Below are 22,993 nucleotides of genomic sequence, written 5' to 3'. Positions count from 1 at the left end.
TAATTTAAATTACGGCTATAAAATGATTTAGTCTGTTTTTCTTAAAACTTAAAGTTTTCAAATGTAAATTTTTGTGTTTTTGACTATTTTTTCATAAAACATAATTGTTAGGTATTATCATAAAAATGCTTTACGATTTAGTATAGTCTGTCTTAATAAAGTATTTTAAGAGACTATACATTTGACAATAAATTGATGTACACCCCATAACTTAATCAACAAAATAACCCCATCTCTAGATTAAAATTATAATTTGTAAAGTTTGGCACTGCTAGATTATATAACCAAATCTAGATTTACTAAAAGTAACCAATATTTTAACCCATCAAATGACTAAAGAGGAAACGTGTATGACAAATTTTAGGGACCATTATAATTTACTGTCCCCAAAGTCCCCAGATTGGTTGTAAAATTTTGCCTTTTGCTAGAAGGTAAATATTAGGGGAAGAAAAGGGTGATGAATCTGTTAACCTAATCCTTATGGCTTGGCTGGCTGGAATTTCAGATGCATTGTTGACATAAGCAATGGGTTTGATAAGGTCAGGATTAGGATTCCTTGCACTAGAATTATTCTCATTGATATATAAATGAATATCATCCCATTGTATTGATCCTAAGTTAGAATAGAACACTGTAAATTTAGTTTTATCAGGATGTAGAGAGAGCTGATTTGATCTAAACCATGTAGAAATTTTTTGCAATTCATCATTTACAAAATTAGCAAGTTGATTCAAATTAGACCCTGAAGCTAGTAATGTGGTGTCATCACAAAACAGCAGACTTTTAAGTAAAGTACAGTTTGGAAGATCATTAAAAAATATCAAAAATAAAATCGGGCCAAGTACTGATCCCTGGGGGACGCCCCAGGTTATATCCAATTTAGAGGATTCAGCATTTCCTACCTTAACAAACTGTTTGCGCTCTGATAGATAAGATTCGAACCATTGCAACAAATTTCCATGAATACCTATCTTTTTCAGTTTCATTAGGAGAATATGTTTAGGAACACAATCAAATGCCTTTTTAAAGTAATAGGATGTTTGTCTGTTTTTGTGTACCGAAGGATCTCGCTAACCGCTGAACCGATCGGGTTCTCCTTAACACGGTAGATTCTCATAGGTCCCGGGAAGGTTTTTAACTATTTTGGGGGAGGGTACCACCACCCGCCCAAGAGAAATCATAAAAAATCGAAATTCTTTTTACGTTTCTCGATTTTAGAAAGAGAGTTCAACGAAGACATAAACGTCTAGCGCAACATAGACATATTTCAAATATAAAAAAAAAACATTTTAAGTGCCACTAGAGGCCTCTAGGGGCGTAGCTGCTAGTTTCTAAACAAAGGATGTTTAGATAATGTTTAATTAGTATTATTAACTCAGCTTGAAGAAGGAAACATAAAAGGGGGGGGGGGGTAAAGTTCCGTTTAAAAAATTTCTTTTTTTCAAATGAATCACGAATTTGAAACAATATAAGGTTATAACAAGGACGATCACGTAAATTTGTAACGAATTCTTCTCAATTAAAATTATTAGAATACTTCTGTATCTGTCTGTATCAAATATCTCACTTACATAATGTTGATTTGATTTCTTTTTTCTTTTACAGGAAAGCTTCTAATAGGGCTTATTATTTGGAAAAAGTATTCAACCTCACAAGAAATAACCCAAGAAAAAATAATATCCTTCCCCCTCCCCCCTCCCCCCTCTAAGAAACTACTAATACTTGAAATAGAAACACGCATTTACATACAGACTGACTAACTAAAATTGATAGAGAAGATTCGTTATAAAACTCAACATACTATAATCTTTTTTGTCATTAAGAAAATCCTCTAAAAATTTTAGAAAATCTATCAAAAAATTGTATTACTTAACTAAATATTCAGGGATTTTGAGGGATAAGACAATTAATGATGTACTTTTCCAATTATGATACACAAAAAATTCCTCCATTTGTAGAAAAAATATTGGTTAAAGGGAGGGATAGGACAATGTTAGCTAATCAAGTAAAAGTAGCCAATAATTTTATGCCAAAAACTGATGATCGTTTTTTAAAACTTTGGGTACCAGTATACTTTAAAGTCCAATGTCACCTCCCTCCCGGAAAAATAATACTGCATTAATTTGACGCAGTTTACTTTTAACTTAGTTTTTATACTTGTGGCTTCGTTCCTAGCCTCTCATGACTTTAGTCAAAACATTAAAGGGGGTAATTTAGATGATAGGGGTTTGTTTTTTTCTTTGTGGCGGTTGAGCTTCCCCCTAAATCAGTCTGAAGCAGCCTGTAATAATGGGTTCATTAATACTTGGATCTTACACAAGATTATTATGTACTCTAATAAAGTAAAACGTGTAGCTGTCTAAAATAGCGACTTCCCCCCCCCCCATCCACACCCTTTACTCATAATTTCTTCGAATTTTTCCCTTTTAATAATATCCACGTATTTCATTATATACATTCCTGTAATAGACCAATACTAAGCTTCCATAAAAATTGTATTGACATAAATAAGTACATCCTGTATAAAATTATCTTTAATAGTTTTCCAAAGTTTAAAGAACCAATTCCAAAATTGAAACGTAGTTGTTATTTGAATCCTATTTTAGAAGAATATAAATCAACTATTGCGTAGAACGTTCTAATTGTAATCAACAGAACGTGTAATTTTATGTTTCAATATTGGGAATGTGATTTGTTTGTAAGCATATTTCACCAGTAAGCCTCTTAATAGTCCGGCCTTATTTTAGGTCATTTTTACGATCTTTCTCTCTTTTTTATTAAATCAGATTTCAGGCAAAGGTAAGAGGTTAAGTCTAACCCCCCCCCCTTGTAATTTTAGTTTTTAATGGAAAAAGTCCCCTCTCCTAAAAAACCTATAACCTTATAAACCTGCACCTAGATTCTAGAATAACCATATAAAATTTCTGAAAAATAACAACATACTAGTATACAGCAAAATAAGAGAAAACTGAATAAAAGATATATATTTGTACAGATAGAAAGATAGGTGAATATATAGAAGTATGGAAGATGGATAAATATATGGATAGATAGATAGATACATAACTATCTGGATGGATGGATAGATGGACAGATAATTATTAAGATAGGTAGATAGATAGTTTAGCGCGTGTGTGCAAATTGTCCCTGCATAGCATATCATTGCAAAATTTTGATCCTTCATAAATTGACAACCGTCACAATGACAAAATTGTTAATTTGATACATGCTAAATAATAATGTGCAAATTTAATTGCCGCCCGCCCATTGAGGGTATATATATTGTAGTTCATCCTATATATTATGTAGTAAGACTTTTTTTAAATATTACTAAACTGATTAGGTTATTCATTTTAAGGAAGCTGGAATGGTTTTAAGCAATAATATTTTTGCAGATAAAAATATTAGGATGACTATAGGCTACTTTTCTACCCCCTCCCTCCACCTTTGATCTGACACATACATAATATGAAAATCTATTTTAGGGAATGGTTTGCTATTATCCTTTAAAATTTAAAACATCAGGATAGTTTTATACTATTATGCTCTTTTTCTATCCCTTCTCCTTCTTAAAATGGAGAACTTAATCAGCGCCAAGAGTTACCAACATCGTAAGCTACAGACAAATTAAACTTACTACTTTATATAATAGGATTTGTGATTTACGGAATTATGTATCACCTTTTTTAAGCCAAAAATTCAGCCTTTTTGGGTACTTTTATTGAGTAGTTATTCGTTGCATAATGCTCGTCGCGCTATAGCCACCCACCCCTCTAAGGGATGTACATCGTACATGCTTGAGACCCTGTGAATAAAAGGATTTACGCCAGGGATCTTAAGAGATAAGATAATGGACAATAACTTGATGTACATCCCCAATGATGATAAACAAAATTACCACCCATGTAGATTGTATGGTTGAAAAATCTATTCTTGTATTGAACAATACAATTAAGAATTAATTAAAGAACCCAAAGTTTTTAAGCGCATGAATAGGAGAACTTATTGATCAAACATTATGGGTGCATGTATGTTTTACAGTTCACTGTCCTCTCCCTCCCTGAGTTTACGCGCAATGCGCATTTTTTTATGCGCGCATCATGGTTCATTTATCAAAAGTGGAAAATAGAAATAGTGCCTCAAATATCTGCCAGCCAAAAATAATCAAAGTAGTACATGTACATCAATGACTGTATGTCTGCCTGAAGTTTAAGATCACAATAACCGCTGACCCCATAAGTGCTTCTTAGGGAATATATGGTCCTGTGATGGTTTTAAGCTATTCTCTGTAAGATATTGGACACAACCCATTCAAAGAAATACCCATCTCCCAATATAGTCTACAACAAATTTCTTTTAAATTTTTTTAATTCCTGCCAATTTTTCAACTTTTAAAAAATGTTTTTGCGTTCGTTAGTAACATCTTTATCAAACTCAGCATTTTTGCAAAAATATAAAGCTTGTCTACTACTAGCGGCTCAGCCCGTTGCTTCTTAAGATTTTGTATGCAAAGTTGTAGGATGCTGAAAAAACAACCCTATGACTTTATTTGCAAATTTAGAATAGCTTAAAACATTAGAGTAAAACAATAGAGGGAGAAAGGGTCCCCATCGCAACCGCCTTGTGCTACCTTTCTATTGGGCCATTGAAAATCAACCAATGCAATGGTGTAGCTTATATTAACATAGCAGTAGCAGTAGCAGAAAATAATTTAGAAGCAGACGAAAGAGGTCATTGAAAAATAAAGGGAGGTAGTTGTCTGTATATACATCTATACTATAGATCTGTTCTTAAAACTATCCCGGGACAAAATCAGACCTAAATCAATTCTAGGGTTAGGATGATTTTAACAGATAAACAAAAAATCTTACTATTTCATAATAGGATTTATAGATTGTTTCTCTTTTTAATTGTCTATAATTTCTCTCTTCGATCCTCTTACCTTTCTTACTTTTTCTTCATCTCTCTCTCTCTCCCTATCTTTCCATTTCTTCCCTCTCTCTTTAACTCTCTTTCTCTCTGTCTCTCTCTCTCCCTCTTTCTTTCTCCCCTCTCTCTCCCTCTCTCTTTCTCTCTCTCTCTCTCTCTCTCTCTCTCTCTCTCTCTCTCTCTCTCTCTCTCTCTAACACACACACATTAACCTTTACTCTGAAGCCTTTTTAACCCCATCTTTTCACCCTTTTAACTCTTCTTTTTTATTCCCATTTTTAAAACTTTTTTTTCAGAAAAGCATCAGCATCAATTTTGAACTATCTAAACCACCCCAATTTAAGAAGCTTTTCTAATAATGTATAGGTCTGCCATTCCGTACATTTCAAATAGCTCTTATCGTTAATCTAAGGCATGTCCTGTCAATTTTAAACTTGATATGCTGATTCTTTAAACAATTAGGCACAATTTAAACTTACTTTTTAATAGTGTATCTGTATATCTATATACTTTTTATCAATTCTAACTGTCTAACAGTTTATCTATTTTTTTATCAATCCATCTAACTGTTTAGCAATCTATCTATTTTTTTATTAATCCATCTAAATGTCTAAATAACTATCTATTTATCTAGCTTTTACAATTTATTGGGCGTTGTTTATTTAGTTCTGTCTGTGTCTATAAACCTATTTAATTTCAAATTCAAACAAAATTTAGGGATTTATAATTGAACAAAAAAATATGATTTTAAATAACAGGCAATTTCTGTCAATAAGCCTTGTCAATTATCGACGTAAAATTTAAACTTTTGTTGACTATTGTTTTAAATGTTTACTGGTAATATATAGCTAGTTTTCTCTGAATTAGGTGGACATTTTACATATTAAAATCTAATATAAAACAATTTTCTAATAATGTCATTTAGACAACAGTCTTATGTTGATTTGATACTGCATGGTATAACATAAGGATCAAATTTTATGAAAACTTTTAATTATCTTCTATTTGCATATCTCTAATGCCATGAAGTCAAAAAAAACCTATTTAACTTCACTTTTAATTAAAAAATTGAATTAAATTAAACATTCAGCCGTCACTTTTTATTATAATACTGTGGTATCCGCCGAGGATAAATGGCAGACACCGGAGTTCAATTAGATTACGGCAGTGTGAACAGACGTGGACACCTTACTATAGAGAAGCTACGCTTCTCTAGCATTCACTAAATAATAATCAACATCTATTTCAGTTGTCACTTTATTGAAGGTCTAAAGAGTACTAAAGCTATATACAACAAACAATAACTACACAGATAGGAATAAATAATCATAACATAAAAGCATTATAATACATATACAATAGTCAGTTTGGGCAATAATGATCCCCCATCCCTGGAAAGGGTGGGGGGAATTAACAATACAGCTTAACCATAATAAAGCTTGTCAGATTCAATCATTAATTTTAGACATAGGGAGGGGGTCGGCAGACTCCTTCCCCAGGACTCGGGGGAGGGCCGTTGGCCCTTCCCCGAACCCCGGACAGGGGTGCCATAGGCATGGCTCACGGTTGCCGAATACCACAACTCTCCCCTCGGAAGGCTGGGAGAGGGTTTCCCTACCAGACTTCCGACAGTGGTTGAGGCCTTCGGCCCGCTCCTTAGGGCTAAGATATATATACAAATGATAATGATTCAATGGAATCCTAGTGGTGAGTGTTTTTCAGGGCTGATGGGCTCCCAACGTGGGATAGAAGGCAGAGGCTGGCTTTGGCTGGACACGTAGCTCAGCGCCGGCAGGTGTCTGGTTGGCGGGTGGCCCAGCTGTTGCTGGGACGGTCAGCAGCGGGACATTCTGGTTGTTGTTGGCAGCGGCTGGGGCACTGGCTGCCAAGTTGACCGTCTGGGCGGCAGCCTGACCTCCTGAGGGGCCGCGGGGTCTTCCGGAGGGCGGTCCTGGCCTGCCTGGGCGGTCATGCCCGCTATCGGCTGATTGCATGGACACCATTTTCTCGGCTGCTTCCCGGCCGATGGGAATGGCATCCCAGTCTACTGAAAAGTCCCGGGACTTGGCATGGGTGAGCCGGGCTCTGGCCAAGGCCTTCCTGTACAAAGTTGGATGGTACAGGAACACTTGTGACATCGCATTCATGGCGGCCCGTACACCTCCTTGTGCTGCTGCCAGGGAAATGATGGTCAGATCCCCCAGCAGTTTGAGGATTAACAACAGCAAGCACAGTATGGCTGCGCCATCTCCCCACTCGTGAATAGCTTGTCTGAATCCAGCCCAGACATCCAGGGCGGCCTCCCCTTCCTCCGCCAGTCGGTCGATGTTGTAGGACACTATCCCATGGTCCCCTGTGGCCGAACAGCTACCTTGCTGAACGCATGAGCCATAGGACGGGCCGGTCAGCATGGCGCTTTTATACGCTGGGAACGCCAGCAGTTGCTGCCAGTCGTTCAACTCAGCCTGTGAATACAAGCCCCCTGAACTGAAGTCATCCAAGGGTTCTGTCAGCAGCTGCTTGGGCGTATCCAGCGGGGGTGGCCTCTTCTTAGGAGCGGGGGTTAACTCTATCCAGCCTTCCTCCGCGTGCACAGTCAGGGGGTATGTGGAGGAGCAGGGAATCTTGGTGGCGTGGCCGCTATACACTCATGTCATGGCGTCTACAAATCCTGTGGGCTCCACTGGTACTTTGTCCCAACATTCCTTGCTTTCACGGACAACGTATTTGTTGCGTTGGCAGGTAAGCTGGAGCAGGACATCTCCCCTCAGCACCGAGAACGTGCTCCCCTGGACACGCACCGGGTGGGCCGGGTCTAGTTGCTGGAGCTTCCAGCAATTGGCCGCTACTTCTTCTGCTGCTGTGCTTTTCATGCGTGTCTCCAGAGTAAATCCAATGTAACCTGCATGTATCTGGGCCTGCAGGGGGACATCAACATCCCTGGCCGACACTCTGGGCAGCGCTGCCACGGCTGGGTCAGCTGCCACGAACAATGCTGGGTGGTTGGTGGCATGGGCCTCAAAGTCGCAGTTCACTATTGAGGTGGGGTTGGTCATGTTGATGAAAAACTGGGCTTGATGGTCAACCAGGAACGCATCCATCACTAGGCTAGGCTGGAGGCTGCGGATCAGCCTCAAGGGGCAATCTCTCCCCAGGTGGTCCCACACGTAGGTTGCTTCCCCAGTGATGCAAGACAGCTCAGAATGGGGACATTCTAAGGCCAGGTGGTCAGATTGGGACTCCACCCGTCCATCCTCTACTACGTAGGTCTCTTCCTTGACCAGCAGCCGTCGCTCCTGGAGCACTAATTCATTGCGGTACAGCTGGCCCTCGAAGTGGACGTCCTCCCCTTCACAACCCACCCCCTCGGGGCTGTTGACGAGGACGCCCACCATATCGAGGGTGAAGAACAGGGGATGGTTCAGCTGGAACGTCAGCGGCTGGGTCTTGCCTGGCAGCGTGTAGACTCGGTTCCTGGCCAGGTCTCGGCACGTTTCTGGGTCTATCTTGGTTGGCCTCATGAGGGTGGGGACCGAGGTCACCTTGAGGTGACCCCATACCCCACACCTGAATGTCCACTGGGACACAGTGAGCTGGCAACTGTATCCTGTTGTTTCCCTAATCTTGACTTGCTGCAGGACGTGTACTTCATGGCCCAGGGGCACCTCCTGGTGTAGTGGTTCCGTGTTACACATCTTTTCTTTATTGTAGGCTGTGACGTGGGTGGGGTTGGCACAGTCCCACCCCACCAGGACGTAGCTGGTTGTAGGCCACACGGCTGCCAGCAGTAGTCCCCACAGGACCATCCACCAGTGTGAGAAGCTACCAGACAGCCATCTACCTCGCGCACGCGGCTGGGGATCTTCTGCTCGGGTCACGGCTGCTTCTTGGGGCTGGACACGGCTGGGCTGCTCCTGGCTAGATACAAATTTCCATTGAGCGTTATCTTTGTGTGGCCGGGGCACCCCGATACCCTCCCCAATGACAGACTGGCAGGCGACTGGCGCTTGCCTGGGTGTCGGCTCCCCTAGCCCCAAGGGGTCCCTTCCCTTGTTCATGGCATGCCCAGTGGCATGGGGCTGAAGTGCGGGTGGCACAGGCTCGCCCTGACTCACGTCCCTCCCCTGCCCTAGGAACTCAGGTGCATGTGGCACAGGCAAGTCCTTACCTCCCCAAATTTAAATCTCCCCAGCCTCTGGTGCAGGGGGCACAGGCAAGGCTGGGGTTTTACAATAGTTTGGATACAACACATTTGTTAAATTTAACTTATCCTGGCTCGACTGGAAGTGCTGGGCAGCTGGGTTCCTTCGGCTGGCAGGGGGCGCTGGATGGTGTATAGTTGGGCTCTCCCTACAGGCTGGTGGCGCTGGCTGGCTGGGGGTGACGGGTGTCACCCCTTCCTCTGGGACTGCTGGCTCGTTCCAGGATCCAGGTCTCTCGGTGGCGGCGACGGTTGTCGCCCCAGGCACCAGGTTGGAGGCTGGCTCGTTCCAGGATCCAGGTATCTCGGTGGCGGCGACGGTTGTCGCCCCAGGCACCAGGTTGGAGGCGCTGGATAGCACCCCCCAGTCATCGCAGGTGGCGGCGCCGGGTGGCGCCCCATACATCGACTCTGATGCGCTGGCTAGCGCCTCCTGCCTCTCTCGTTCAGCGGCCGCCAGGGCCTCCCCGTACACCGCCTCCGTGACGCTGGGTAGCGTCCCTCCACTCTTGCTGGGTAGGCTCGGTCGAGCAGGCTCCATCATGTTTAGGCTAAAAGGCTGGGGCCTCAGAACTTCTGGCTCGGCGATGTTGTTGGGTTGCACAAACTCCGGCCCCAGGTGGTTGAGACTGAAGCCCAGGCCAACCCGGTTGGGTTCAGCCGCGCCGCCCAGTACGTTGATCCTAGCTGGAACTGTCCCAAACTGCGGCATCCCGTCGGCTCGGCCCGCTGCGTTGGGGGCGGCTGCTTGCTGCGGTGGTGCTGGGGGCGCGCTCCCTTCCATGTGGGCCACTCTGCTGGGCTTTCCTGGGGGAGCACCCTTGCCTGCGGTGCGCCTGCGGCTGGCTACCTGGTCCCAGTCAGCTCTGCACTCGGCCGCCGTATGGCCGGCATAGTGGCAACGCTCGCACTTGGCAGAACGGTCACGGTGTGGCTGGGTGCGTCTCTCCTCTAGGCTGACTTCCATAGGCGTCGGGCAGTCTCGAGCTCGGTGGCCTTTCCCTTGGCAGCAGAAACAGCAGCCTGGAACCTTGTCATCTGGAGCGACCTTCCCCATCTGGTGGAGACCCGGAGCCAAGGCGCCAATCTCCATTGGCTCCGACTCGTCGTATTGGGGCAACTGGATGCTGGCTGATCCCGTGAGCCCGTCGGTGGCGTCCACTAGGCACACACCCTCCTTCAGCTGCTTGGTAATCATTGTGACGGTGAACATGGCTCTCCGTGTGTACTCAGGGACGGAGGTGATCTCATGACTCATCATTTCACATTTCACATTAGTGTTACGAATGCCACGATTTAATTCGTCGACTAATAATTCGAGATCCTCATGGCTGTAGGCGTCCCTATACAAGGCACACTTTGTTGATATGTATGCTTGTATAGGTTCTGTCGAGTGTTGCCTGTAATCCCTAAACGCTTGTTTCAGCGTCTGGGATTCAAAGGCGGGATGAAATAACATTTCACACTCGGCCTTGACCTGTTCGTAGGTCAAGGCTTGGCCTGCCTCGCCAAACAGATGAGAAGCCATTTCCGCCGCTTGCCCTACCAGTGACTGTAAAAGGGCGTTGCGGCGGTTGAGGGAGTCATGGGGCGGCACGCGGTAAGCCGCCCATGACATCTCGAGTCTGCGGATGTGGGAACTCCAGGATTGCTTGGGCGGTCCTCTATACTCCGGCAGGTTACTCAGCATCAGCTTGCGGTACTTGGCTGGAGCCGGCTGAGGGTCATCCTGGAGCCATCCTGGGGCTTGGTCGCCTCCTGGCGCTTGCGGCTGCTCCATCGGGTCAACGGTTCAACGGCGGGACACAAAGTTATAAGGCAATATTATAAATGGTTTGTCACTTGAGGCTTTCTAGCCTAACAGCCAACACTGTTTTATCCCTAGGTTGGTAGTTCAGTTACAAAGATATAACTTAGCTGTACTTATCACTAATTTTATTCTGAGGTTGTAGAGTAGGCTGGTAGGGGTAGATAGTTGTTGAGGGTCTGAACTGCTGTCAGGAACTGATTTGGTTTTCCTTTATCACACTATAGATAGGAGGAAGAAGCTTGTAATTCTTTATTTTCTAAAAATACCTCTGTTAGATGCTATGGAGTAGCTCCGCTCCGGTGTGTGTGTGTGTGCGTGAAATCTCCTGTCCTTGCAACGCGCTTACGCACCGTCAAATCCGCGCACACAGGTAAAACGCGCACTTATCCCTCAACTTGCTCTCTCATTGGTCCGCTTTGTCCGTTGAATATTATGATATTTCCGCACTCCGTTGCGCGACCCGTAAATGGCGCTCTGTGTTCCCGGTCGCTAGCTCCACACCGTGGGCGGACTTAGTCAAGTGTGGGTAGGAGGGGGGAAGCGCGTGAGGGGACGGGGTAAATCCGTCCGTTCCCCCTGTGAGGAAGGGGGAGTGCTGTGGGTTTGAGGTAACTGTGTGATGAGGTAATGGTGCCCTTTCTCCTTAATCCTAGGCTTATCTGTTATGTCACCTTGATTGTATTTCCTTCAATGGAGAGTGGGCCCCTCCCTTTCCTCTGGAATAAGGGGTGTATTTTTGTTGTGCTGTAGGCTTGGGGTGGTTAGATTGTTTATCAGGGCATTGTTATATTACATCTAGATTCTATTTTTGTCCTTATCACAATACATAACAGATTTGCTTACCAAACCTGTTCTATTTTTAGTTGTTATCACAATACACAACAAATCCAAGCCTGTTCTATTTTTAGTTTTATCACAATACACAACAAATTGTTTGCCAATCCTTGCTCATAAATCTATTGTTTAACCATCACACTAGGGTGGTAATCCCTACAATGTGATATAATATCTGCTTTTCTAGATGGGTGGCTGCGCTGTAGCCTCTCAGGATACTTGGAGTTGACGTAGTTTTCTCTGCTTTGGTGCACTACACTCGTATGTTGGCTCGCAGCTCGCAGCTATGTGGCGTGTTTCAGCCTATCGGCGGCAGGGAATGTCCCGTCCTGCTAGCGCCGCTGATCCAAATCCGGCTGATGGCGGCAGGGAATGTCCCGTCCTGCTAGCGCCGCTGGTTCGGATCCTGCTATCTCTTGCAGTAAAGGTTGGCCTATTTTCAGCCGTTTGCACTTATTTGGCTTGTTTCAGCCAGTCCGCAGGCCTGTTTCAGCCCTTTGAGCGCTCAATTCTCCGTTAGATGTCGGCGCTTCTCGCGGTTCTCCGTCAAGTTTCGCTGTTTCACTTCCACAACTGCCGGATGCAGAGTTAGACCTTGCTATCCAGGGTGGGTAATTCAAATTGCTTGTGTCAGTTTTGCCAGTTTCACTGCTGGGAGTACCTTAGCCTCAGCTGCGCGTCTGCTCTACACTTGTGGTTTGCCGTAATCTCACACAGCTGTCACCAAAAGTTGTGGTATCCGCCGAGGATAAATGGCAGACACCGGAGTTCAATTAGATTACGGCAGTGTGAACAGACGTGGACACCTTACTATAGAGAAGCTACGCTTCTCTAGCATTCACTAAATAATAATCAACATCTATTTCAGTTGTCACTTTATTGAAGGTCTAAAGAGTACTAAAGCTATATACAACAAACAATAACTACACAGATAGGAATAAATAATCATAACATAAAAGCATTATAATACATATACAATAGTTAGTTTGGGCAATAATGATCCCCCATCCCTGGAAAGGGTGGGGGGAATTAACAATACAGCTTAACCATAATAAAGCTTGTCAGATTCAATCATTAATTTTAGACATAGGGAGGGGGTCGGCAGACCCCTTCCCCAGGACTCGGGGGAGGGCCGTTGGCCCTTCCCCGAACCCCGGACAGGGGTGCCATAGGCATGGCTCACGGTTGCCGAATACCACAATACCACTAGCCGTCTGCGCCCCTAGCATCTAGGGGCTCTATATTCGAAGGGATATGGAAGGGCAGAAAACTAGCTTAAAACCATACCCAGGCTTATTTATAAAATTAAAATATCATAAAACCATCTCATAGCCTATAAGAAGAATCAATTGTCTGAATTAATCGTCTGCTGAACGATTTTTATGAGGTAAAAAAGTATCGTTTCCTCAAAAGTTTAAATAAATTTAGTTGATATCTTTTGCAAAATATTTCTTTAAAAGCTTGAAAAAATAGGTAAAAACCTGCCCTTATATCCCTGATTTAGTCAAATGAATTACAAATGCACAAATTTTACGGGGTGTAATCATTTCCACCGAAATACCAACAACAAAATTTGAAATTACAGCCAAAGTAAGAATACAGCTAGAAATTGTTTTTTTTTTTAATGTCAAAGAATATGAATTTTACCCTGGCGGGCTTTCACACTGCATTAGCGTATTTTGTAATATGTCGGCTTGCTGTCAAGGAGGTGTCGAGTTCGAGCCTTAATTAAATCGCAGCATACTAGATACATTAAAATGAAACCTACTCTTGCTATGTTAGACGCGTGATATCAATAGTAGGAGTAGACTCATCTCATTACCATACACAGTTAAGTGTTTTATCCTATTATATAAAGTAGTAAGCTTTTTGTCTGTAGCGAAGGATCTTGCTAACCGCTGAACCGATATGGTTCTCTTTTAAAGTGAAGCTTCTTACAGGTCCCAGGGTGGTTTTAGGCTGTTTTATAAAAAAAGGCATTGTAAGGTTTTAAGCTATTTTTCTGCACTTTAATATCCCTTCTAATAACCTAAATACTAGGGACGCAGCTGCTAGTTGTATATAATACATCAATTTTGTGGGGAAGTGATTGCATACGCTATTTTATTATCTACATAAAGTAACTGTTTTGTGATTTCAATTAACCTATTTTAGAATCTAAATTTGTCATGAAAATCTAATTTTGTGCTTTTTTGTAAACATTACAAAATACTTTGATGTTTGTCTGTCTGTCTGTCTGTATGACTAGTAAGATCTCAGTTACCGCTAGAAAGATTTGTTTTTACAATTCTAGAACTAATAATACATAGCCTTGTTGAATAGTTTTCGGTCCTGTCATTTGATATATCATGTTGAGAAATTGAAAAGACAAAGATCTAAATACCATGACCGTAGAAAAATGTAGCAGGCATCTTTATTTTTATGAATTACACTAAAGCAGCGTGAGTGTGTGTCCATTAAGATCTTATATCACGGTTAAAAAAAGGGCGCTTTCACACAAAGAATCTCGTTAAGCATTAATAACCCCCCTCCCTCTTATTTAAAAAAAAAATTAAAAAGTAATGGGTGAGGGTAGTTTTTTGTTTGGACTTTGGATCAGGTTAGGTTAGATTATAATGGATACTAGGTCTAGGCCAGTAAGGGAATGTCCTACGGATGAGTTAGACCTCCCCTTCTCCTTTCTAATTCATTTCATCCCCACCCCGCTCTACGAAAAAAAAATATGAAATGAATTTATTATATTTGCTAACAGACATAAATGCCTGTATTGTATAAAAACTTCGCAATGGTCCTTTTTCTACTGACCGTTAGAATGTCCCTTTGTAAGCAAGAATGCTTCATCGATAAATAAGCAGGGATAAATGGATAGGTTAATGGTAAAAAAATAATCTACCTCCGCCACAGAAATTAATACAATCTTTTTTTGGTGCAGCGAATAGTGACTAGTAAAAAATTACGTCATTCAATACAAATTACCAATGATAGGCCAGTATACATTTAACATTGGTCAATTACTATGTATACTGGCCTATTATTGGTCATTTGTATTGTATGGCATAATTTTTTATTAGGCAGGCACCATAAGCTGCTTCTCTTTTTTTCTATTATTACAAAATGCGGGAAAATTTGAGAGTGGGATGATTTTATATTGCATTTACATATCCATGCAAAATATTTTGCAATTTGGCCTAATGGCCTATTTTACAAAGCAACTTTTCAAGTCACAGTTTGTCGTTCAGCCCTTCTGACTTTTATGTGCTTATATTAAAGTAACAGGATGTTTAAGTGTGTCTGTCTGTGTGCTACGAAAGATCTCGCTAACCGCTGTACAGATATGGTTCTCCTTTACGAGAAGTTTCTTAGGGATCCGGGAAAGGTTTATTTATATTTAAAATTGAAATAGAAAGGGGGGGGGGGTCGAATCACCTACACTCCCTCATGTGCCCCTAGAGACTTTTAAGGGGGCGTAGCCGACAGTTTACATGGTATCAAGTCAACATTTCTTAAAACAGCTATTTTGAGCTATTTTGTATCTTGCAATATTTTTGTTGTATTTTAAAACATTCTAAAATGGATACTCATTTTAGATAGCATTTTAAAAATCATAGCAACTCTACAAAAATTTAAATACATCGGGTTATTTATAAGATTATTATGATTATAATCATATGTCCTAGGAATCAATATTTTTAATTTTATGTAAATTTAAGCAATTTGAAAATGATCTTAACAAAAAGAATAAATGCAATAGTTATTTATCGCATCATAGTAAAGGCAGCTTTCCGCAGATATTAAAATAGAAAATTATAAGATTGAAACCATTTTATGTTTTTTTTATATTTTATTATTCGTCGATAAATGTCTGTCATACGATGCTATACATGATTTTTCAGTATGGCTAAAATTTGAATATGTTGTCATAGCTGCGCTGTCTATGGAGAAAAAGACACAATTGTTCTTGTTTAAGTACTTCGTGACAAAATGATGGTTGCTGCAGTGGTTTAATGTGCAACATCCCTAATTTTGAAAGTGGACCACTTAAAACCCACCTTGCAAACTCTTTTAACAATAATAATTATGTCTATAAATAACCTAGCACAAAATTTAAAAAAACAGTCAATTTTAATCCTGTAAAGATAAAGAAAAATACAGTAATTAGTGATACAAAAATAAACTTATGACATGTTTAGTAAATGTATTAGTCACAGGTATTAGCTTATAAGTTTGTGTGTTTTTGTTCATGCGTGTGTACCAGTCTCTACAGCTGTATTTGCGTGTTTCAATACCGGACAATGAGTGGAAAAGTAGTAAAGAATAAGAGCGATATTCTTTGTAAACAATGAAGATAGTTTGGTCTTTAAATTTCTTAAAGCTTAGGTTAGGTTAGGTTAAGGTTAAACCAAAGGAGGTATTTCCTTACGTTGGGGCTTTATTAGATTAAAAAATTGGGAGGTAGGTATTTGGGTGGTCTGAAAGTGTCATAAATTATTCTACCGTTTAATGTAGTTTTTAAGTTCAAGACGATCAGAGACATGGAATTATATTCGCCGATTTTTTTTATATATTTTGTTTATATATTTGATTATGCGTAGAAAAAAAGTGTTTAGAGAAGCTCTTTATAGTGCCTATAAAATAATGACATCATACAATACAATGACCAATGGTCAATGGCTAATACAAATACTAAATGGCAGCCCAGTATACTTTTAATTAACTTATGGTAGGTCAGTATGGAGTCATTTTTTATGGAGGCACTATAAAATATTCGTGTTTTAAACAATAGAAAGTAAACTGTTGTAGCAAATGCGTTGTAATCAAAGGGCACAGCTCAAAATATATGAAGAAAAAAAATTAACTTATAATTTATAACTTATTAACTTATATAAACAAACCATCAAATTTCTTTTTTAAAACTAAAATTAAAGCTTGTCAACTCCCCTCCCCCTCACCTCAATTGCCCCTAGAGGCCTCGAAGTAGACTCACACATAATCAAATTAATTTAAATACTTGAATAAATATCACTATCGCAAATATAGGAGTAAGAAAAGAATACAGTTCTTAAATTCGTCATGTAGGTTTTGGTATAAGATTATGTCTCTTTATTCTTTTATATTTTATAACTTATTCTTATTCTCTTTCTTTTTCTTTCTTTCTAATTCTTTCTCTTTTTTATTCTTTCTCTTTTTCAACCTGTCTATGTTTTTGATGTTATCCTTAAAGTAAAGTAAAAGGATGCTCGTAGCCTTGTTTGTCTGTCTATATGATTGTTTGTACCTAAGGATCTCGCTAATTGCTAAACCGATATGGTTCTCCTTTGCAGGGTAGCTTCTCATAGGTACTGGTAAATTTGATACCTTTTTTGGGGGAGGGTACCAACACCCTCCCAAAAGAATTGCCCCTAAAAAAATTACCCTCCCGCCTAGCCGATAGTAATAACATTTCACAATGGTTAATAGTATTATTCATTTGAATATAAATCAGGATTGGGAGATATAGATTTCTGGTAGTAATGTAAAAGTTGGCCATAATGCCAAAGTAAATATCGGGTAAAATATTCTAAATTGGAACGACATGGAACTAAATGTATAAATGCATACTAATGTTTATTTTCTATTTCAGAATGAGGGTAACCTAACCCCAGAGCCCCGTGGGGATGCACAAACATGCATCTAGACAATGACCACTTGGAACCAATTTTGATGAAAGTACTTATTTTGTGAAAAAAAATAGTGAATTTTAAGCATAACAGATCTGATTTTGTGAATCAACAGCTGAAATTGTAAATTTTCCCGCTAAAAAACGTGAAATCAGCTGATTGACTTATTCTAGTTTCCCGCCAAATCTAGGTCTGATCAGCTGTTTCTGTGTGTGTGTGTGTGACGTCATACGTCACGTGACCCTTGGCCCAGCAGTGAATGATGGACTGGAAGAATAGTGATAATGAGTGTGATGATAATGGCAAAGGAAATATGAAGATGGGCGGCAATTTTGATAACAAGGAGGACAGATTTTCTTCGGAGGTGGGTGTCTATCTTTTTATATAGGGAGAGAGGGGACTTTAGACTGTAAATTAGACTGGCCCCCAAAGTTTTATCACTACTTTATCTGATTCGTTGACTTAAAATCTTTGCGTACTTTATTGAATTTTGATTGGTTAGTTTGAGACTATAAGTAATCTTGTTTATCATCATTGGGGTGGTGTATCAATTTATCGTCCATTGTCTTATCTCAATAGATCCCCTGGTTTTTTTTATCTGTTTTCATTATTATCTTTCTAACTGATGAAACAAAAATAATACTTCTCTTAAAACACTGGGATTTTATCGCCTTCTATTTAAGATAGACAGCTGAAATTTGTTGTGAAGATTCCTTAACCTTTTAGTTGATTTGATTGGTCCTTTGGTCTGTCTACAAAGAGACATCAATTTATATTTAAAAAGTTTTTATTTATGATTTTCTATTTATCCTTGATTCTATCTCATTTTTCTCCCTCTTTTTTTAAGGCCACTGAACATTTGCACTATAAATCATATTGTCCTTTTTTCCAGCCATGTTTTTTATCCTTTGCTATTTATGAATGTTGTCATCCTTGTTTATTAAAAAACTATATTTTGTAATTAAAAGTGAATGGCCCTTAACCTAAAAAATAGAAATAGAAGAATAGAAGCATATTCTGAACACTTTTTTCGTCAAATCTAAGAAGGAACATTTCTAGCAGACAAAAGTATTGTTTACTTTCGACTCAAGCTGATGTGGATTCTTAAAAACTTATAGACTCGCTACTCGATAGTGAGGCAAAATTATTTTTGTGAAAAATCATCAAAAAGCACATTAAAAATCTACAAAAATTAAACAAAATCATATGTTAATAACCCTTTTAAGATTTTATTTAATTTTTGTACATTTTTTTATTTGATTTTGGAGGATTTTTCACAAAAATAATTCTGCCTCACCAGCGAGTAGCCAGCCTAACTTTTTTTTAAAAGAATCCACCTCGTTTCGAAGCTTTCAAATTTAAACGAAATTTTTGGGCAATGAACTCTGATTCCGCAAAGCTTTCTACTAAGAAAATATACTGTTTACAGCTGACTTTTATCTATGTATGAAATGAAAAAAAACATGCATTCGTAACAAGATGTGTACAAAATTTCAACCAATGAAATTAAATGTATGTACCGATGCGATTCTCCTATTGGCTCAATCAGACATTCCCTCTCTTTCTTAGTACCTTTATTACCTAAAATAAATAAAAACTTCTACTAACACTCACATTAAATATATATCAGGGATCTTAAAAGATAAGACAATGAACGATAAATTGATGTACATTCCCAAATATGATAAACAAAATTACCCCTTTAGTAACTTGAAATTATTTATTAGAATATTTTAATACTGCTAATTTTAACCAACTAATCAAGTACGACAGTTTTTAGGCCATCAAATGAGAGAATGTGTTTTTAATATTTTGGGTTTAATTTACACCCAAATGCCCCCCTCGCCCCATGCACATATGTATCTAAAAGTACAGTTAAATGTTAGACAGTAAAATTTTCTTTTTTTTAGTATGTATGTATTACCAATAAATCACTGATAATGACATTTATTGAAAATTCACAATAATGTTTTTACGTTTTTGCACGAAATGACAGACTGACTAACGGGCAGATAATATTTATAGAACAGCAATGCTTTATATATATATGTACTAGCGGCTACGCCTCGAGTGCACTTTAAATGTTTGGGTTTTTTAAAAAGATAATACGTTACCTATCTATATTGCGTTCAAGTCTCTATACGTAAAAAAAAAGGTGATACCCTCCCACAAAATAGTTATAAACCTTCCCGGGACCTATGAGAAGCTACCTTGTTAAGGGGAACCCGATCGGGTAAGCGGATAGTGAGATCCCATGGTACAAATAAACAGACAGACAAACACACATCCTGTTACTTTATTATAAGGATTAAGAATTAAAAATGGATAAATTAGATGAAAATAAAATAATATAACTATTTCCTTGTTCCGTTATATATTTGTTTTATACTTAAACTGTTTTTAACCTATTTTTGAATGGGGGGTCAAAATTATACTAGGACACCTATAGAATCAGACTGCAGAGCCCAAATTTGAATTAAGTCCCCAATAAACTTTTTTTGGGGGGATTTAAAAATTAATTTTTAGTATTGCTGTAATCATTTTGACCAAAGCAAAAGCTCTTTTTTTACTTTGGGTAATATTGTGGCTTACAGAACATTTTTATATAATTCACTTTATATTGATACAATAAAAAAACATTACTCTGTTCATTGGAAATAATTTTTTTCTTCCAAAACAATTAATTTCATTGAAAAATCTAACATTTACTATAAAACAAATAATTCTGAAATCTAACCAATAAGAAGTCTTGTTTTATATAATTCTTTACAATTCAAAAAAAGAGTGTTTTCACAAAGTGACGTATTTCCAATGTAGTCAAATATTTTTTATTTAATTAAAATGAAAAGAATGAAAACCATACACATAAAAGATACATACTTTTTAAAATTATTTTAAAAGATAAGTTTGAATAATCTTATTTTATAACACATTTGTATATGTGACAAAAATAAATTTGTTGTATTGCATAAACATTTGTTGTCATTTAACCCTTTACAGCCATTTTTTATGTTTTTAAAATAAGTGAGAGAACACAAACATGTTAATGTTAATTCGTTGATATATTATAAAGAATAACTTTTTAGTGAATTTTTATAGTAAAATCATAAGGCCTAATTTTACTCTATACCAGAATACAATATTTATGAAGCAAAACACTCTAAAAGCTACGAATTTTACCCAAATAAAAAAAAGACCTTTTGCTTCGGTCAAAATGATCACGGCAACAGTAAAAATTAATATTTAAATCCCCCCAAAAAAGTTTATTGGGGACTTAATTCAAATTTAGGCTCTGCAGTCTCATTCTACTGGTGTCATAGTATATTTTTAGTAGCGAAGCTACTCTATAATTCACTTTGTCCGTCCGTCAGTCAGTCCGTCAGTCAGTCAGTCCGTCAGTCCGTCAGTCCGTAACGCTATGGGGGAAATGGGATTTACTCAGCTCCTATAAAAGATAGAATGCTGAAATTTTTTGACAACATTCCCATCATTAAGGAGCACAATTGACTATAAATCATCATTGGCGTTCGGACCGATTTTTAGCAGGTTTTAGGCTATTTTTATATTTTTCACATTTTTCTCCATATCTTCAGTGTTTATGGTCCGATTTTCAAAATTTTTTCAGTTACAGATATCAAAATTAAATTTTCCATCGTTTAAAGGAACAACCATGAAGGCCAGACTGCCTTTTCAGCAGGTTTTAGGCTATTTTTATATTTTTCACATTTTTCTCCATATCTTCAGTGTTTATGGTCCGATTTTCAAAATTTTTTCAGTTATAGATATCAAAATTAAATTTCCGTCTTTTGAAGAAAACAACCATGACGGCCGGACTGCCTTTTTAGCAGGTTTTAGGCTGTTTTTTATATATTTAACATTTTTCTCCATATTCAGTGTTTATAGTCCGATTTTCAAAATTTTTCAGTTATATATATCAAAATTAAATTTCCCGTCTTTTAATCAAAATAACCATGACGGCCAGACTGCCTTTTTAGCAGGTTTTAGGCTATTTTTATATATTTAACACTTTCCATATCTTCAGTGTATATGGTCCGATTTTCCAAATTTTTTAAGTTAAGGATCTAAAAATTAATTTTTTTTTCGTTTTAATAAAACAACCATGACGGCCAGACTGCCTTTTATCAGATTTTTGGCTATTTTTATATGTTTTACATATTCCCCCATATCTTTGTATATTTTGATGCAATTTTCAAACTTTTATGGGATATCTGTATATCAAAATAATTTTTCCCATTGTTATGAGCATCTTTAATATAATTTACTTTGAACATCGTCATCATGCAAAATAAAACAAGGTTTCATGTTTATTTTATCCAATAAATCTATTCTTGATTTTAGTAAAAACCTTTAAAATCTACGTATTCCAATCGACGATTTTTTGTGCTTCGCTACTTATGGATGTTGTCATCCTTGTTTATATATGTTTTAAAAATAGGTTAAAAACAGTTTAAAAGTTAAAGTGATCGCGAATTTAATTTTTCAAAATGCATTTTCGTTTACCTTTTCGTATTTTTAAAGTAATTTTCAAAGTATAATGCCTTAAAAGTTCAACTAAGTTAGAAAAAAATCAGTTTAAAATGCAAAGAGTATTTCCACATGAAAATAATGTTAAAATCTGTGCAAGAATTAAATTATGAAATAATAAGCTATTTTTCGCTCACAGATAAAAACAAAAAAAACAATACTTAGGAAATATTTTTATAATACATCTCTAATAATATTTGTCTTCAAACTTTCTTTAAAATGTAATGAAAAAGTTTGGTTTATTTTAAAAAATTATGAACCGAATTTCGGTATGCTTGAGCTGGTATAAAGACAATAGAAAAAGTGTTTAAATCTATAGAAAGAATGATATTTAAGAATTAAATTGTTTAAAAAGTAAAAATGTATTATATTTGCTATATACTTCAGCAAAAAATTCAATCATTTTATTAAAGTTTTTCCATAAAAACAAACATTATTTTTTTTGTTCCAATGAAAAGTTATTGTAATTTGTCACACACACACACACACACACACACACACACGCACACACACACACATACCTTACCTATCTTGCCACACACACGCACACACACACTATCGTAGTATAACACACACACACACTTAACGCCCCACCCACGAACCCACTTGCTACATAAAAACCAGGGAATTAGAGGCATAAGACAATGGCCGATAAATTAATGGATATCCAAAAGGAAAATATACACAAAATTACACTTTTTTAAAACTATATTTAGTGGTTTAAACATTTGGACACACAAAGTAATGAACCAACCAATAAAAATTAAATAAAAGTCCCCAGAGTTATTTATTCAATGAATAAAATGTCATTAACTTTGGGAACTAATGTAATAAACAGCTAAATATCCATTTCCTCCCTGAATACAGAATAGAAAGAATGTCAAGTTTTTAATAAAAAGATTTAACAATATCCTATTTTATAAAGTGGTAAGCTTTTTTTGTCTGTAGCGAAGGTTTTAGGCTATTTTATTTTTATTAAAAAAGTTGCTAGTGAATTAAATAAAATTAAATATAAAA

At 38.1% G+C, this 22,993-nt stretch overlaps 1 protein-coding gene across 1 annotated transcript in view; it reads left to right on the top strand.

Annotated features, from left to right (window-relative positions):
* The window catches only part of LOC145306063 (bicaudal D-related protein homolog), a 318,688-nt gene that overhangs the window by 64,169 nt on the left and 231,526 nt on the right, over positions 1-22,993 (top strand). Inside the window, exon 2 of the mRNA XM_080147993.1 lies at positions 17,395-17,795. Within this exon, the coding sequence (XP_080004119.1) occupies positions 17,691-17,795 (105 nt within the window). The 5' untranslated portion in view covers positions 17,395-17,690. The remainder of the gene's footprint in view (positions 1-17,394; positions 17,796-22,993) is intronic.

This window comes from Acartia tonsa, chromosome 14 (genome assembly GCF_053477335.1).
Source record: "Acartia tonsa isolate MP-2025a chromosome 14, ASM5347733v1, whole genome shotgun sequence".
NCBI classification, from domain to species: Eukaryota; Metazoa; Arthropoda; class Copepoda; order Calanoida; family Acartiidae; genus Acartia; species Acartia tonsa.
Note: the sequence above shows the minus strand (reverse complement) of the source record. Positions and strands in the feature narration are given on the sequence as shown.